General features: G+C 40.4%; 1 protein-coding gene across 1 annotated transcript in view; it reads left to right on the forward strand.

The window, feature by feature from the left end:
* The first annotated feature begins 1,335 nt into the window (after window positions 1–1,335).
* LOC136885451 (gustatory receptor 5a for trehalose) overlaps window positions 1,336–19,785 on the forward strand; it is a 45,778-nt gene continuing 27,328 nt past the window's right edge. Inside the window, exons 1-3 of the mRNA XM_067158011.2 lie at window positions 1,336–1,351; window positions 5,029–5,166; window positions 6,416–6,650. Of these exons, the coding sequence (XP_067014112.2) occupies window positions 1,340–1,351; window positions 5,029–5,166; window positions 6,416–6,650 (385 nt within the window). The 5' untranslated portion in view covers window positions 1,336–1,339. The remainder of the gene's footprint in view (window positions 1,352–5,028; window positions 5,167–6,415; window positions 6,651–19,785) is intronic.

A 19,785-nucleotide genomic window follows, 5' to 3' on the forward strand; every position in this document is an offset into this window, starting at 1 on the left:
GATGTTTTTCTGAAGACAGTATTGTTGAATGTGTATTTGAACACTAATCTCGTTATCACAACTCCCCTACTAATATATAAATTACTACGTTGCCTCTATTGTGAAATGGTAGGGTATCTAGTGAACCAGTGTTTCTTTCTGATCGCGTTTGCAGATATTGTTCTGTTGTTATATCCTGCGAACTGTTTTCTTGTAAATTATTACATGACCACTTTCTGCAAATTTGGAATAATGTGGCCAATTGTTGTTGCATAGAACACTCTGAAATCCCACTGTTATTATTTAGTCGGCCATATCAGCACGCGGTGAGACGACAGCGGATATGTGCGCCGTGAAACGCATTAACTTACAATGTTCGCCACTCGCAGCGCAGCGGTGCATTTCTCCCATCAGCGCACGGAGCCTATAGGTTAAGAATACCGCTGTGTCCTGTTTTAATTTTGTAGTTTATTTGTGTAATGTTATATCCCTAGTGTAAAATGAATTGAGTTAGTGCATTCAGCGTTTTATTATCAACCACGATGTGTATATAATTGAATTAAAGTTATCAGTGGGAGAAATCTCCACGCTAAGAGTTGTTGTGTGCCTGGCTGCAAAGCCAAAATTAAACGAGGAGAGTACACTCCAGTATATGTGTTTCCTTCTGATGAAGAAAGAGTTAGGTTATGGAAGAAGGCTGTTCCTAGGGAGAAATTAATAGTGAGTCACCACACAGTTGTATCAACGAATTTCCTGAAAACTAAATTCTGAGGGAAATAATAGTGTCTCGTCCAGATGGTGAGTTAAAATTTCTCATTATATCAAGAACATGGGTAACATTAGATATATATCGGACTTATGGCTTATTTGAATTCGGTGTATCTGAAAATGTATGTCCAATTTATGCATTTTACCATTTTAGGTAGAAATGTATTGTGAAATAACACTGCTGAGATTTTTTCTATCAAATTTCATATCGTAGGCAATGGAACAGGGTTATTCCATGAAAATTTAATATGAAAATAATTGTATAGACATTATTTTCTGTTTAAAAATCTACATTTTTGAAACAGTAACTGAATTTCATGTTAGTGACAGTAAATGTTTGTTATTGTTGGAGGTTTGCTTACTCCTAACCTTCCTTGTAGGTACCGGTACTAAATTGGTGGTACAGAAATAATTTACATTTGTAGTATATTATATTGGTTATTGGTTGCTTGTTTTATATCAAATTGTATGATGCGAATGTTCCAGTTGACTAGAAAATGGATAGAAACGCAAGAATATGTCCCAAACTGTTAGACTGTACTCACGGAAACGAACGGATATACGCGAGAAATAGAACGTTACGGGGAAGGATATGCATTGTATGGTATGTCAGAACAAACAAATATGTATGATTAGTTTTTGGTTTTATAAGGTGTTAATAGTTTGTTAAGTAATTTCAACGAGTGTGTAATTCAAGCGGAGCGGATGCGTGGAATCAGAGATAAGGCTTTTCGCAGATGATGTTATTCTGTACAGAGTAATAAATAAGTTACAAAACTGTGACCAACTTCAAAATGACCTCGATAATGTTGTGTGATGGACAGCAGGCAGGTATGATGATAAACGGGGTTAAAAGTCAAGTTGTTTCATAAATAGGAAAAGCTCTCTCAGTTTTAATTACTGCGTTGATGGGGTGAAAGCTCCCTTTGGGGATCATTGTAAGTATCTAGGTGTTAATATAAGGAAAGATCTTCATTGGGGTAATCACATAAATATGATTGTAAATAAAGGGTACCGTACAGATCTCTGCACATGGTTATGAGGCCATTTAGGGGCTGTAGTAAGGATGTCAAGGAGAGGGCATATAAATCTCTGGTAAGACCCCAACTAGAGTATGGTTCCAGTGTATGGTACCGTCACCAGGATTACCTGATTCAAGAACTGAAAAAAATCCAAAGAAAAGCAGCTCGATTTGTTTTGGGCGATTTCCGACAAAACAGTAGCGTTACAAAAATGTTGCAATGTTTGGGCTGGAAAGACTTGGGAGAAAGGAGACGAGCTGCTCGACTAAGTGGTATGTTCCGAGCTGTCAGCGGAGAGATGGTGTGGGAGGACATCAGTAGACGAAAAAGTTTGAGTGGCATCTTTAAAAGTAGGAAAGATCACAATATGAAGGTAAAGTTGGAATTCCAGAGGACAAATTAGTGCAATATTCGTTTATAGGAAGTGGAGTTAGGGATTGGAATAACTTACCAAGGGAGATGTTCAATAAATTTCCAATTTCTTTGCAATCATTTAGGAAAAGGCTAGGAAAACAACAGATAGGGAATCTGCCACCTGGGCGACTGCCCTAAATGCAGACCAGTAGTGATTGATTGATTGATTGATTGATTGATTGATTGATTGATTGATTGATTGATTGATTGATTGATTGATTGATTGATTGATTGATTGATTGATTGATTGATTGATTGCCTCCAAGTTCCACCCAAAGCGTGACGTTATCAGAGCTACAGTATGGCCTGGACATCACGAAGGCAGTGACTGGACCTATTTGCATAATTTTTGTTGTATTCTCTCCGGAATTACCTGCCGGCGAATCATGAGACATTGGTAGGTCTCTAAGTTCAGCCAACTTTGAGTAATCATAAAATCAAATAATTAAATGATCACTCCAACAATTGCAGGAGAAGGGTTTCCCTAACCCCCAATACATTCTCTACCTAGCAGGTTGCTAAGCGGCGAAAACTTTCCTAAAAATTTTCATCTATGTGATTTTCATCTTAGTAATGCCGTGTGAAGCTAGAGAGTACAGAATACACTCCCCTGATCGCGAAAAAATACCATTCCTTTCTTTTTATAGATACTCTTTGGTTCCAGATATATTCAACAGATGGCAGAGCGTTCCTAATAACTTACATGCTGCTAAGAGAAAAAGTCTACGTTCAAACAGACCCCAACATGACATACGCCTTAGACATAACTGGGAACACCTATCGAAGGGTTACCTATCTACACTAAAAAGAGTGAAGGACATGTATCTTAAAAATGTTCTCTGTCTGGTGAAAAACCTTCCTCCGAGACTAATCTATGAGCTCACAAGACAACCGTTCTATATAGAAGAACTGCGATTAAAAATACCATTGCTATCTACGACACAGCACCAAGCTTTGTATCAAACAAGCGATATGGACAGATTTTTACCAAACAGACGGCATGATGATGTCAGACTACGAACTGTGCATACTTATGAAATGTTCATTGAAAAGGGCAGGCAAAATAATATGACTACGATCGAGTTATCTTAGTGTATGGTGCGGGGAAGCTCTTAGTAGCTTTTGATACTGCAGGCCTTCCGGCTCTCTGAGAGTCCTTCTTCCTCCTTTCAGGTATCCCTTCTATATTATTCTTCAAGCGGTCGCTCCTTCACGATATTTTTTTTTTTTTATCATTTGGTAGGCATCCTCACCATTTTCGTAGACGACAATCACCACAGTTGTCAGTTTACACGATTGAACATTTTTATGTTACCTATGCTCGGCCTTCGGGCTGAGCAGCGGTCGCTTGGTAGGCCAAGGCCCTTCAAGAGTTGTAGTGCCATGGGGTTTGGTTTTTTGGTTTTTTATGCTCGGCGTTGTTTTGGACTAAGCAACTGTTATCATCGCCGGTACGGCCTTTTATTATGCAGTGTTTAACGATAGGATCACTAATAACATAGATACGGTATTTGGCAACGAAGTTTTAGGCTTTCCCCTAAACTACCATTTCACCCAGAGCGAATAAAATTATTTATAGTCTAGATTGTAGCGTCTTACTGTCAGACTTTCATTAAATTCTGTTCCGCCATTTTCTCGTGATGCTCGTACAGACGGACATTGTATTGTATGATACAGCTGTTGATTCCCATAGGGAACCTGAAATATTTGTCCCGAATGAGTAAATTTATAATACCAATATAAATGGTCCATTATTAGAGATTATATATTTTTCAGCTAACTCATTCCTGGTTACCAGCGTTTCGCACCCGTGTGCTAAGTCGGGCTCGTCAGTTGGTCCTAGCACACCCACCAAGACACATCGCTAGTGCATACCGTGGAGGCCACTGTGTAGGCTACTTGAGGCCACCCGCAGTGCCAATGCACAATCAATCAATCAATCAATCAATCAATCAATCAATCAATCAATCAATCAATCAATCAATCAATCAATCAATCAATCAATCAATCAATCAATCAATCAATCAATATATCTATCTATCTATCTATCTATCTATCTATCTATCTATCTATCTATCTATCTATCTATCTATCTAACTATTTATCAATCAATCATTTCTGAAGTTAGGGTGGTCGCGCAGCTTACCTTATTCTTAGATATTGGAAATGTATCGAATATTTCCCTGGATAATGCTTACTCCTCGTGCTATAAACAATATTTGCCCCAATCTGTCCTCTTGAATTCTTTCCTACGTTTAAAAGCTCCACTCAAGCTAATTCATCGCTCCACTGACAACTGGAAACATTCCAGTTCGTCTCCTCACTCGCAAGTCTTCCCAATCTAAAGTTTGTAACATTTTAGTGCCACTACTCTTTTGTCGGAAATCACTCAGAACAAATCGAGCTGCTTTCATTTGAATTTTTTCTAGTTCTCGTACCAAGTAATCCTGGTGAGGGTCCCATACACTGGAACCATACTCTAGTTGGGGTCTTACTAGAGACTTATTGCTCTCTCCTTCACACCCTTAGTACTATTCCTAAAAAACTCTCATAACCATGTGCAGAGTTCCGTAACCTTTCTTAACTACCTCGCTAATACGATTACCCCAATGAAGATAATTTCCTATAGTAACACCTAGGTACTTATATTGTTCCCCATGAGGTACCATCACCCCATGAAAACACTTCTCCTCTTGGTGAAACTTACAGCTTGACTTTTCGTCCCATTTGCGTTCATACCGGTGTCTGCTGTGCTACACAACCGATATGGAAATACCATCATTTTTCAATTCTGTACAAGGGAAACTGTTATTTTAAATTTGAATGTTGTTGTTTGTGACAGCAGGATGGTCTGTTCGTCCGAAGAAACAAGTACGAAGGTAAAGAACAGTTCCTGTCTCTACGTAAGATGTTGGCAACACCTTCGGCACGACTCTTCAGCAAGAACAACCGCATTGCCGATGAGGATCTGCCGCCACCACCGGTGAGTCTCCTTCTAACGTTATAGTGCCACTTGTCACTTTGGACGAGAATCTCGTTTGTTCTGCCGCGGGCTGAGTAGCTCAGGCGGTAGAGCTTTGCCCAACTTGGCAGGTTCGACCCTCGCTCAGATACGTCAGCCTCATGTCGGCACGAAAAATAACTTCTGCAAGGACAAGATTGCGGCACCTCGGCGTGTCCAAAAACAAGATAAATGTAAGTTATTGGGACGTAAAACGAGCAACATCAGTTTATTCACCTTATCTTTACATTTAAAACACTAGGTTGTTACAGCCAGTTTGAGAGAATGGCTGAGCCGACTGACATCGTAAAGCATACTGACGAAAGCTCTTGGCCTGTACATTTGCAATGTGTCTTTAAAAGCATCAACATCTCTTTGTGCATTTTAAAATAATTAAAGAAAAACGTAGCATTCTGATTAGCCAAAGCGCTCGCCAGTACTAAGGGAGCACTGTGGCGAGATGCGATACGAGAGGGCAGGTGGAAGGGGCAAGCACGCGTGAGCAGACGGACGTCTTCCTGGTTACATGTTACAGCCTGTGTTGTGTTGCAGAGTGTGCCTTACTCCAGAAGAAGCTATTCAGTTCAATACTACTGTATCTTGGTAGCTCTTTCCATATTTGCTAGCTTGGAGTAATGTCAAAGAAATGTAAAAGTCCTTTTCCCCATGTCCTAATTTTAGCACTAAGCCTGTGAACTCCTTCCACTCCGGTAGTTAGAAATGTGAGTTGATCTTCCGTGTCATAATTTACAGTCATAGACACCCGAAGAATTGTATCTTTACTACGAGCAAACTGCTAATGTGCTCATTTTCAATTCTGCTTTGGCCGACATTGTGCTCACGGAAAACGAGGAGCAACGTTCAGTTATATTAATGAAATCGCTGACGTGCCTCAACAAAACAACACAAAAGTCAAGAATGCATTTTTCATCGATGGTCCTGTGCGGACTGGACATTCATATATATACGATGCTTAATACAAAAGTGCTTCACTTTATGGCTTCATGTTGTATTAGCAGCGTGGACAGGAATAGCCACCATTTTGATTCCCAACGATCGATCAGTACACTGTAGAGCTGTAATCCGTCGAGATAAAACACTTTTTAAGTGGAGCCAGCAGTTTCTAAACATGTTCATTAGGACGTGCACGCTTGGCATATGTTGCAATGTCAAGAGGACGGGTTTCGGCTAGTTATCGCCCTACATGAGGAGGAATGTTCGATCATTGCAGGTGGCTACACAGTCCATACACCAGGCGCTGGCCCCAATGCTGGCCGGAGCTCAGTTCATCGGTCTGATGCCTGTCTGCGGTGTCCTGGCTCCTGCACCACACCGCCTGGTCTTCCAGTGGAGGACCGCTCGCGCCTTCTACTCTGGAGGTGTTCTCACGGGACTGGCGGTCGTCACGGCCCTCTCATGTAACCACGTGACCACTACCATCAAGAACGACACCGACGGCTTCATTAGTAAGTCATCATCCAGTTACAATATCAAATGGTCCAGAATCAGACAACAACGTCATCAGTCGTCTCTGCATAAAGAGCGGCCGTCCGCATTTCCCATACCTGTCTTAGGTTCAGCGGCGTAGACAGCTGGCTGTTAGAACCCCCCCACCCACCCACCATGAGATTTTACAAAAATCAAACAGAAAATGACAATAAACTAAATGAACATTCACAGAGACATAACAACAGATCTGTTGAATCTACTTTCTAAGAAGCGTTGCAAGTTGGATTTCAGACTGTAAACTGTTCTTGCTCTGTAATGACAAGTCGAGCATGCCCACACCACACACACACATAAGCACCTTCATTTCGTTCTATCATAATTTTGTATAACTACACCATCGACCAATTCTGGCTGCCGGTACGCTACTGTTTAGGCCATTCTCGAACCCACTTTCCTGCAGTTGTGCTGGTTCTGGACCTTAATGCTTTAGAATGAGAGTCGTATTCAAGAAGAAAACTTTGAGCTGATACTTTGATAGGAAAGTCGAACTTTGCTCTAAGTTTGTTTTATAGACGCTATTTTACTTGAAGCAAGACCATCTCCAGTAGTAGTTGGTCTTGGCTTGAAGTAGACTTTGCTAAGTCGAGATTTTATGAACTGTATTTTGAGGTTGGCAGTGATAATGTCTGTTATCATAGAAAACAAGAGAATACCGTGTTGCGTCCGGACAAGCAATGTTATTGTGAATCGAGAAGGCGGTGAACTTGTAAGTTAAGTTTTAAAAAGACCCCGAATGTTCCTATGTTTAGACGATAACACATGAGTCCAACCAAGACCAACTCCAATCCTCAGACCTTAATTCTACTCTCGATCGTTCAAAAATGGTGAATCGAGTAGCCGGAATTGTTGGAAATGTGGGTTTGTTTTGATTTGTTGTTATCGTATGTATTCGGTGTAATTTTATGAAATTTGGCTATAAATGTTAGTTTCTTTGTAGAATATAAGTGTGCGAGTGTATTTATATGAGTCAGTGGACACATATAATCTGTAATTGTACACAGTAATGTGAGAATGTTCTTGATTTGATCGTGTTTTTACCCATTAAAGAACATGAGTGCACTAGGTGGACCAGATTTTAGTCTAACTATGGCAATGCCTCTCATACAACTACCGGTATTCTTAAGTTTCCTACGGAATAGAACATTAAGAGAGAAATGGATTAGGAATATACATCGTGATTATTTTGAAGTCCATGAGAAAACTGTAGCGTGCATACATCCTTTTGAGAGTAAGTCTGAGGTTAGGGAAGCCATTTCTCTACTTCCAAACTATTCGTGTTCCTCGAAAAATATTAATCTAGATAGAATGTAACTGATATTGTGTTACTCCGTCAGTGTCAGTGTGCTTCAAAGTGTCTAGTGATTTAGATGCAAGTGTAATTTACAATAATCTGTGCTTTGCCTGCGGAAATGTTTGACTGGAACAAAACTTGTAAGTGTGACAGATGGAGCAATCTGTATACCGTTACACAGAAGAAATAGTGACTTGGAGGGATTAGCTGGGTTTGTAACATAGGGTTTTACACTACCAGCACCTTCCGATTCATGCTGTGGCTATCTGTTATCAAGCAGACTGCGTCGAACTGAAGCTCGTGCATATGTTTAGTCAATAGAGTTTTTGCACTCATGTTCTTTAATGAGTAAAAACCTGTTATGTCTTTAGTGTCTGAACGTTTCATTACTAAGGTTACCATCATTGTGCGAAGTGCTGTTATGACATATGTCAACATTATGTTAATTTTACCAGGGACGTTCATTGGGTTAACATAATCATTTCGGGTGTACTTGGGCTGAGTGTCTCAGACGGTTAAGGCGCTGGCCTTCTAACCCCAAGTTGGGAGATTCGATCCTGGCTCATTCCGGTGGTATATGAAAGTGCTCAAATACGTCAGCCTTGTGTCGGTAGATTTACTGGCACGTAAAAGAACTACTGCAGGACTAAATTCCGGCAATTCGACGTCTCCGAAAACCGTAAAAAATGTAGTTAGTGGGACGTAAAGCCAATAAGATTATTATTTCGGGTGTATTTCCCATTCATTGGGTGCTGAATTTAAGAAATTGTTCACCACTTCAAAACTAAGGTAACAAATTGTGTTTCACAGTTCTCATGAGAGCGAACAAATCGAGGAATTTTTCACCTTAATTTATTTTGAAACATTCAAAATGATGTTAGAAATATAATTTTAACAGTTTTATAAAGCATTTTCACCTATCCAGCGAAGTGAAATCTAAGAGAAAACGTTATTTGACGAATTGACATTTCTAAATAATCACCTTGTTGGTCTCTTTTCTAGTAGAACGTAATATGTGATTCTAGCTGATTATATCGTCCCTACTCTGGCAAACTAACGAATCTGCAAATTGTCAAAAGGTTAGGAGAGCTGAAAGAAGTTGTGATTGCTCATGTCAGATCAATGTTTATATTTAATGATTGGTTTTATGTGTTAAGCATACAGAGCGAGCTGCACATGTGAGACTTTGACAGAGGGTAGACAATATATAAATAATAAAATGTAGACCAAAACTTGAGAACTACAGATTCCCTAGTTTGTCACTTTCGCTAGTTTGCCAGAGTGGGGACGAATGTGATGCGTACTTGTAGGCGAAGCGTTTTCATACGTGTAAAAGTGATTTTCTCTATGATGTTACATTTATCATGTTAAATCACCGCAGTTTATATAATATGTGCGTGATATTTTCGTGTTAGCCAATACCAGCAATCCGGCTAATTCGGCCGCCATGTTTTTGTATATTACGGTCTGGGAATTGGAGTCGGTCTTGGTCCAACCACGCCTTTCAAGAAGGAGAATAAGAATGTTCCTTTGTTGTGCTATGTCAGTTCTGTAAAATTGACTGAATCTCTAAATATACGGTTGAGAATTTGGGGAAGGAGTGAAACGGGTAGTGATTGCTGTTCCAACATAATATGGTGACCTGGACGTGATTTAATAACGCAGATACTGGTGAGTCTCAATCTGGTTATTATAGATCTACTATCGTAACGGAAGAAATGGAGGCAGTACGATACTTAAGAAACGTAAAGTGGTGAGAGCATGTTTTCTGAAACTTATGACAGTTTTACACAAGCAATAGATTCTAGGAATCCGAATGAGGAAATAGTTAAATTAAAATTTCTTCGCTAGATAGGTTATGTGGCAATCTTAATAAACTAGACGATCAAATGGCCACGTTGATATTAGATTATGAAAATGCTGACTTTGAAACAGAATATAACACTGCAGAATTGTATAGAGAAAAGATGGATCGTGTTAGGGTGAAGATGGAAACCTTTGTTACAAAATGCGCTCAAACAGGACTAGTCAATGATGCCAAGTCGGTTAGTTCATCCCTAACCTCAAGTAGGAGGAAACTTAAGCTTCCTAAAATACAGCTTAAACAATTCAGTGCAAATATAAAAGACTTTTTAAGTTATTGGAACCAGTTTAAAAGAATCGATGAAGACAGGGATATGGAAGATACAGATAAATTTCAGTATTTGCTTTAGGCTATAGTAGAAGGTTCACGGTCCAGAGAGATTGTATAGAGCTGCCCGGCATCCGCTGAAAATTATAATAAAACGATTGAAAGCTTAAAAATATATTCGGCAAGGAATAATATTGTTGACCGAATATTACGTGAGAGAGCTACTAGGACTCGTGATAAAGAGTGTAACAGAGACCCAAGCCAGACTTGAAAGAGCTCATCTCTACGATAAGTTAGAAGCACACCTGAGAGCATTGGAATCAATCGGGATGACATCAGATAAATACGCAGCGATGCCATTTCTACTTTTGGAATCCTGTGGAAAGCTGGCTTTAATGTTCGTGGAGATTTTAAGCAGCAGGAGAACAACGGAGAGCAAGTTACAAAAATGATGTTATGATTACTGCAGCAGATTTATTTTCTGGTGAGAAGAAGAAGAGTCCTACTGTGTGTCTGTTTTTGATGAAACTCATGACAGTAAGGAATGCTTCCATGCCCAAAATTTATCCCTTAGCCACAAGCACGACTTGGTGAGAAAAGGGAAAGGATGTTTCGCATGTTTGAAACATGGTCATCAAGCAAGGGACTGCAAGCAGAGACTACGTTGCATAATCTGCTCCAAAAGACATTATACAACCATGTGTCCAAATCTAAAAAATGCACAGAAAAATTTATGATGAAGGCGACAAAACGTGTTTATCCAACCATTGTACCTCTTCAAATACCCGTGGTAAATCCCGTTGTAAATGGGAGAAAGCGAAAAGTAAGAGTGCTAATTGAGTCAGGTTCACAACGATGAAGAAGATTTCAAAAGAAATGACGTGTCGACATGGAAATACTGAGGTGGTAAAACACGCCTTATTTGATGGAAACTCAACCAAGAAAACGGAGCACCGATGTTACAGCATCTGCTTAGAAAGCTTGGAAGGAAACTACTCTAGCAACGTTGAGGTACTAGACCAGCCCATAATATGTGGATTATTATCTTGACTCTCGTCTACGGCTTGCTGGAAAGAGCTGAACGAACGTGGAATCAAAATAACTGATGTTGGAAACGAACAGCCAGCAATTGAGATAACCGAAGAAAGAGCAGTTTTGGAAATTGAATGGAGATTCAATCCACCCACTGCAGCCTGGTGGGGTGGGTGGTGGGAACGAGTGCGACGGATACTGGGCCATTATTTTATAAACCATGAAGAATTGATGACGATTCTTATTGACTGTCAAGCGGTTGTAAATTCCAGATCATTGACATACATATCAGATGACCAGAATGACTTTGTGGCTCTGACACGTTAAGATATCAATAGGGTGAGAGTGCCAGATCTCAATTCCATTAATAACATTAATTTATCAAAAAAGCTGCAATGCTTGAGTGAAGAATTGAGGAAGAGATTCAGACTGGAGTATCTAGATCAACTCGTTCACAAGAAAGGAGACATGAAGGGGAGGAGAGAAGAGATGTACTGATCGGCAATGACGATATGAAGTGAATGGACGGGCCCTTAGCGAGAGTGACAGAGGTGTTCCCCGGCAAGGACAACGTAGTATGAGTAGTGAAGGTGAAAACTGCTGCTGGAGAATTCATCCGGCCAATACAAAGAATCTATCCCTTGGGAATATGTTTCTCTCCAATAAGCCCAGGTAAAGGCGCAATACTACCAAGGTAGGCCTAGCTGTTCCGACGTCTCCAGCTCCTGGTCCCCCCTTGTAAGGTGCCGAAGTTACCAGGACATTCCTAGACGTTTTCTTGAATGAAAGAACTTAAAACATATCTTTTATCTTGTTAATGAGTATATAAATTTGATTTGACAGTGTAAAATCAAAGGCGGGAGGATGTTGCGTGTGGACAAGCAATGTTATTGTGAATCGAGAAGGCGGTTAACTAGTACGTTAAGTTTTAAAAACGAATACGAATGTTCCTTTGTTGTGCTATGTCAGTACTGTAAACCTGGCTGAATCTCTAAATATACGGTTGAGAATTTGGGGAAGGAGTGAAACGGGTAGTGATTGCTGTTCCAACAGAGCGGCTTCCGTCAGGCCTAGCAAATCGTTTGTTTCACCTCGACCATGCAAGAAATTTAAAATATTTTCAACTTGTGGAAACTTGACAAACTGAGGTCTTTACCTGGCAACCAGTACATATATCCTTCTAATTAAGTGTTGTGAATTAAAAATGTTCTTTGGCCAGATTCGTCAGATTATATGTTTAGTTATAATATCAAAAGCGACATTTAAATCAAGAACCAGAGACCAGTTTCATTCTAACATTGGAAAAAAGTACTATTCACCCCCTGTCAATTTTTCAGAAATATTCGTGTCCTGTTCACCAGCATTTTAACACGTGCACTCAATTCTCAATCATTCACCGCGAGTATTTAATGTCTTTTACATGGACATAATAAGTTCCTATATGGAAACCTTTAAACTTAGCAGAATGGTGTCACTAGCACCAGACGATGGTTCTCACGAGAATTAATTTACAAACTTGGTTGTGCAGTAGCGGTGATTGGGAATTACAAGTGGTATCTGGGTTTGAGGGCGGGGGATACATACATCAATAATGAGAAGAGAAAAAAAAGCAACACTATGCAAAGTGTTTTGATGCTCCCTGAGCGAATGTCGCCAGAGAGGTAAAGGTTGACAGCTTACAACTTAAGTGCGATAATGATAGTTTTTACCGGGTGAGTTGGACGTGCGGTTAGGGGCGCGCAGCTGTGAGGTTGCATTCGGGAGATAGTGGGTTCGAACCCCACTGTCAGCAGCCCTGAAGATGGTTTTCCGCGGTTGCCCATTTTCACACCAGGCAAATGCTGGGGCTGCTTCCTTCCCACTCCTAGGCCTGTCCTATCCCATCGTCGCCATAAAAAGACCTATCTGTCTCGGTGCGACGTAAAGCATATTGTAAAAATCAAAAGTTTTTTGAGATTTTGTTTCCTTATATACAATAAAACTTTCACAAAAGGAACAATATTACACATGCATTACCATTAAATAGAAGTACGCCGTGATTATACGATTAAAAAACCATTTAGTATTTGACTACACACGAACTACAAGACTGACGAATGCGCGCGGCAAGCGAGTCAAGCGTTCCTCTCAGCACATGCAAAGTGCTATGGCGCTATACAAAACGACATTTTGTGCTTATTTCCGCTAATCATTTTGTTAATAATTAAACAAAAATAAAGGAAAGAAATGGCTTTTACAAATTGCTTTTTTAAAATAATTCCTAGTTTGAGCTTACTAAAATGAAATAAAAAAGTAATGTTTTCTCCACAAAGTAGGAGGGCGAGCCAGTTGTGTTCAGAATAGTTTCAATAGCCATGTTTCCTTTTGAACACCTGATATCTCCAGCGTATCATGGACACCACAAACAACTCGATAAACGATTATACTCTAACTGCTTCCTAGAACTATAGTGTAGTGTAGCGACACGCTCGACTAGTCAGAAATGATCTAGGGGACTGTGGAGCGCGAGCTTCCTTTGTATGTCTGCGTGCATCATGTTCACTGAGATAATAAAGTGTCAATATTTTCTATTCCTAAATACAACAGTACTGCTACAAAAATGTCCTAGATCAAGACCTTGATAAACAAATGAGGAACACGTGATAGAAATGGCTCGATAAACGTTAAATCTCGTTAAAATCAGGTAAACCCTTTCCAACGTCTCATAAAGAAAAAAGTAGTACTCATCTAACCTGAACGTGGCTGCACAATGAACACCAGTAAAGAAAGGTTAAAGTACGTTTTGTCACTGATAATTTTCATAATAATAATAATAATAATAATAATAATAATAATAATAATAATAATAATAATAATAATAATAATAATAATAATAAATCTAACAATACAGAAATATCCACAGTGTCATTAGAAAACGCAGGTTATGATCCTATGGACATGTTAAAAGAATGCATCTATACCAAACAAATAGTCGAATTCTATGAAAACAGGGTTGCCTCCGTGTGTCGGGCGGCATCGCGCCGGCCGCTCACTACTGGATTCCGTGGTTCAAATCCCGGTCACCCATCTGAGATTTGTGGTGGACAAAGCAGAGCCGGTACAGTTTTTTTCCCGGTACTCCGGTTTTCCCTGTCATATTTCATACCAACAACACTCTCCAACATCATTTCATTTCATCCGTCATTCATTAATGATTGACCCAGAGGAGTGCGAAAGGCACAATCCCTATCCTCGCTGCTAGATGAGGCTTCATTTCTGACCCGGTCGAATGACTGGAAACAGGCTGTGGATTTTCATTTTCTATGAAAAGAGGAGTAAAACCAAAACAGACAGCAATTACACCAGAACATGGCTAGCACAACAACCTGCTCTTAAGACAGAAAGGAAGCTCACAGTAAAAAAATGAAAGAAATATGGGAACAGGGGAAGGCAACTGCACGCATAGTCCTAATCGGCTTATTGGCGCATATACCAGGCGGCTCGCGAGCGCCGTGCTTTCTACTTCCCCGCATGCACTAGTGACGCATGGGATGCCTAGTCACTTGTTTTCGAAGGAGCGCTACAACGTGCTGTATTGTTGAAACAAATAGCAGTCATTTTACTGCGCACGTTCCATATCACGGTGCATTAGTAAATACGCCAAAGATGCGGAAAGGAACATTTAATACCGTAACTTATTATATACGTGTAGACATTCCACTCTATCAAAGAGTTGTTTGTATGAAAGCAAAAACTAATACTGTTCAGCGAAATACGTGGTTGCATTAGACGGGTATAGCTGAGGAACATGCTGCGAGCGACCGTCCTGTTGTTATCTCTTCATATTGTGACGTAATCTGCCTGCTGGCAGTAGTGCCCCTGTTAGTAGACATCCCAGTCATCATTTGTGCATGCAGGACATTTATAGGTAGAAAGTACGGCGCTCGCGACCCGCCTGGTATATATAATAATATCTGCCTCTGTGGTGTATTGGTTAATGTGATTAGCTGCCACCCCCGGAGGCTCGTGTTAGATTCCCGGCTCTGCCACTAAATTTGAAAAGTGGTACGAGGGCTGGAAGTGGTCCACTCAACCTCGAGAGGTCAACTGTGTAGAGGGGGACAGGGGAGGGGGTAGTTGATTCCCACGAAGCGGTGTGGACAGGACGGCTGCGACATCTTGTGGTGAACGTTTTTGTCTTCAGTTGTGTAATCGCGGTAAGGGGGCTTGACTTTGAACAGCTGTTTTCTAGCCGTGTACTCACCGTGATAAAGACGTGTAATCACGCATTTCCTTGCTTTATGCAAGAAAATAGGTCTAAATTATGTACGGTAATAACATTTTATAAAAATCGTGTTCGGAACACTTCATTGTACAATATAATATAATATAATATAACATAATATAATATAATATAATATAATATAATATAATATAATATAATATAATATAATTACGACAGGCAGGGGATATCGCCCCCACCCACAGCCACACTGTGATTATTTCACTAGCTGCAGAGTGGTTAGCGTGCTGGGTCCCGACTGGGTTGGGGATTTTAACCCTCTGCTGCATGAATTATTTCTCGTTTCCGTTTGCTGAAGAAAATTTCAAGCTTTAATGTTCAACATAAGCTCAGTGGCAACAGTATGCAGTAGAGGGTTAACATTCATTGGTTAATTCCCATGGTTTTGGGTGTCTGTGCATGAGGGCTCCACTTTTACAGATGCGCAGGTCGCCTAAAGACCTTCCCCAGGCCTCCTCATGCCAGTTATTTAATTTTCTGTACAGTGTTCTTATTTTAATAAATGTTATTAAATACTCTATTGGTAGAAACAAAATAACATTAGTTGTATGCCATTTATCCTAATATCCTCCGCTCACACAAAATATGTGCACTAATTGAAAAAAGGTATAAACAATTTATATTGTACAATGAAGTGTTCCGAACACGATTTTTATAAAATGTTATTACCGTACATAATTTAGACCTATTTTGTTGCATAAAGCAAGTAAATGCGTGATTACACGTCTTTATCACGGTGAGTACACGGCTAGAAAACAGCTGTTCAAAGTCAAGCCCCCTTACCGCGATTACACAACTGAAGTCAAAAACGTTCACCACAAGATGTCGCAGCCGTCCTGTCCACACCGCTTCGTGTTGATTCCCTCCTCAAAGTGGTTTTCTGCTGTTTCTCACTTCTCCTCTAGACAAATGCCAGGATGGTACCTACCGTAAGACCACGGCTGCGATCTTCCCATTCCCTTTGACAAGGCTCCTGTTCAGCATAACAGACGAGGTACTGGTCCTCCTCCTAAGTTGTATCCCCAACCCAAAGTCTCATGCCCTTGAGGCGGTAGAAGTGGCATCCCTCGCTGAGGCCAACCCTAGAGGGTAAACCATTTATCAATCTATAGCTAAATTTTAATTAATTTTGTCAGAAACGTGTCCATTCAGACCTTTCCACTCTCTCTGCGACGTTGACCGCCCTAATCAGAAGAGAAATGCAGGAAACGAAGGGCCTGGCACGAGCAAGTACAACACAAGATCCTCAAGTGCTTCCACAATCTTATCATTAAACTGACTCTAACCGCCACCATCTTGGTCTTTTACCTGTTATTCTCCGAGGTAACAATCGGTCAATACAATTTTCTTTATGTCAGATGGACACAGATATGTCTGATGGCGACGATGGGACAGAACAAAGCGACCGTATTTGCCTGCTGTGAAAATGGATAACTATGGAAAACAATCTTCAGGATTGCCGACAGTGGCATACGAACCCACTATCTCCAGAATGCAAGCTGAAAACTAAATGACCTTGCATGTCCGCATTACCGAAGTAATATTATTATTTATATGTAATATTCAGTTTTAATTCTTCTTCTTCTAATTCGACGATGATGCTTTTTGTTTAAAGGAGCCTAACATCCAGGTCATCAGTCCCTAATGGTACAAAATGAGACAAAGTGTAATGACAATTTAAAATTCCAAACTTCATCCATTGACCAGAATTTAAAACTTGATGATGAAGAACGAATGTATGAATACGAATTTAAAATAATCAGAGGATCCAACTCACAATAATGAAAGTTAAAAATAATTCCAAAATCTATCCACTGACTAGAATTCAAAAGAACGACAATGAACAATCACTGGACCTGATCTGCAATGCCCCACCTCCCACAAACTATCTTAAAACATTGGTATATACCAGGGGTGGCCACTAACCTTCATTTTGGGAGCCACATATTTAGGAGACAAAACTGGGAGCATGTTTCGAAAATGGTTTATAAAATGAAGAGACATTTTTCGTTTTATAACAAATGAAGGAACCTTTATTTTCTACACTACACAGAACATTATTGTTCACGTACACGTCAAGAAATGAAATTTTACTTTTGAGAAGTGCTTTTTTGAGTGCTCATTTTTACTGTTAGTTTTTTGAAATCTGGCTGATAATTGGTAAGCCCAGTTCACACAAGTTAACTTAAATGTTAAGATCGATTTTTAGATTTAATGAATTTAAGCGTTGAGTACAGTGATTCACACACACATGTAGTCCCAAAGATTGAGATAAGTCTCTTAGCACACTCTTCTGTTAGTGGGTATTTTTCTTCTGGAGCATTCTTCCAAAAGTCTATGGTAGAAATACCACTTTGTTTGAGTCCTTTCACTCCTTCATCCTCTTGTAGTTCTAGTAGCTCCAACTCTAGAGTTGCTGTATCCTTTGTTATTGGTGATGAAACAGGACAGCCATCGCCCACAACATCAACAGCAAAAGGATTTTTCAGGAATGAAAATGAAGGTTTAATTCATCTCAAATCATTAAATAACGTTAAGCCGCACATCGCTGCTACTGACTGCCGCGGGCCGCGAGGTGTTGTTAGTTTCCATTAATTATATAAATTAATTTTACTCTAAGCTTGGTGTCAGGAGCCGCACTAGACTGACTCAAGAGCCGCATGCGGCTCGCGATTCTCGTTGTGGCCAGCCCTGGTATATACTGACCAAGAGGCTAGCTACTTCCAAAGCACAATCCTGAATCGATTATGCTTGTTGTCTAAAGGGGTCCAAAATCCAGGTCAACGGCCCCTTATAATGGTACTTATCGCTAATAAAGTAGAACCATGGTATTTGTCATGTAGTGGTACTAATCGCAGGCAACGTCCAGAGACAGGGTGTTCCTCAGAACTCAGACCCATTATGTCCATAACCAGATGCTGAATCACCCCAGCGAGCATAGCCTCTTTTAATCTTGTTGGGGAGCTCAACCGAACCTGGACAGTGGGGAGCCTCCGTCATAGTGGCGGATACTGTACATGGGTACTGTAAACCCATAGTGATCCATCCACAGACCCATGATATTGCTCACATGGTGGTACTAATTGCAAGAAAAGACGACCCATGGTGTTCCTTCATTGATGGTAGTAATCACAGGTAATCTCATGCTTGGAAATTCAGCATCCCTTGGCTGCCCATTTTAGTCGCCTCTTACAACAGGCAGGGGATACCGTGGGAGTATCCTCAAGTCTGATAGCAAGCCAGTTAGAATCTATCACCTCTCTCCTTGCTACAACAGTGTAGTAGGTTCGTGGTTGTTCAAATTCATTTGCTAAGAATATTGTAGGCAACACCTTAAATGTAGTCTGCTCTGTGTGCTCAACATACTAGAGTCTGTAAGGTGTTACACATTTCTTGTTGTTCCACTTCTTCAGCTCCTGTAACAACTTAAGTGATGAGCAGGCAGCTTCCATCTGTCCTTGTCCAGTTGTCCGAATGTATTACTATAAAAAGGACAGTGTGTCTATTTGTCCATAGTGTAGAACTGTGTCTTGTCGATGGGGTATCTTGTCTAATAAACACATCCTGTGTATTCAATTTAGCTTGTAAACATGGACAAGAGGGTCAGCCGGTGAGGTATTGAATCGCCTTAACACGACATGAGTAAGAGTCAGAATCAGTCATTTGAATTCGATACAGTCGTATGCCACTTTAGTTGGTAAGTAAGGAGTACTCACAGCTCTTTAAGTCTGTGTTTGGAAGAACATCCTGGAATTGCATATGCAGTGCAGGAGATGTATGGATTAAATGGTCATAAATCTGCCGTGTCTGTTGTCCTCGTGGTACTGACTTATCTCAAATAACAACTTCAGCCAAGTCGGCATTGCAGTACGACTAACATAAAAACTGAAAGACTGAATGAGTTGCCCATGTGGATAGGGTCACAGTTCTCATTCAGGAGAAAATGGGTTCGAACCCCACTGCCGGCAGCCCTGAAGATGGTTTCCCATTTTGACACCAAGGAAATGCTGGAGCTGTATCTTAACGAAGGCCACAACTGCTTCCTTCCCACACCCAGGCCTTCCCTATCCCATTGTGGCCAGAAGAACTATCTGTGTCGGTGTGGCGTAAAGCAAAGTGAAATAAACCACGAGATGCATAGTTAGAATAACTAACATTTAAACAATCACCAGAATGCTTCAATAAGATATTCAGTATTGTACTGAACAATTTAGTCCGTGGAAGAGAGATAGGTTAGGCACTCAATCCTGTCCATAACTTTGTAATCACTGTCAGAGTTGTTCGCAACATCCCCGGTCCATGGCTGTCCTGATGACTTGTGTTACAAACATGTCTCAACATTGAGGAATCATTAGT

Source organism: Anabrus simplex, chromosome 14 (assembly GCF_040414725.1).
Source record: "Anabrus simplex isolate iqAnaSimp1 chromosome 14, ASM4041472v1, whole genome shotgun sequence".
NCBI classification, from domain to species: domain Eukaryota; kingdom Metazoa; phylum Arthropoda; class Insecta; order Orthoptera; family Tettigoniidae; genus Anabrus; species Anabrus simplex.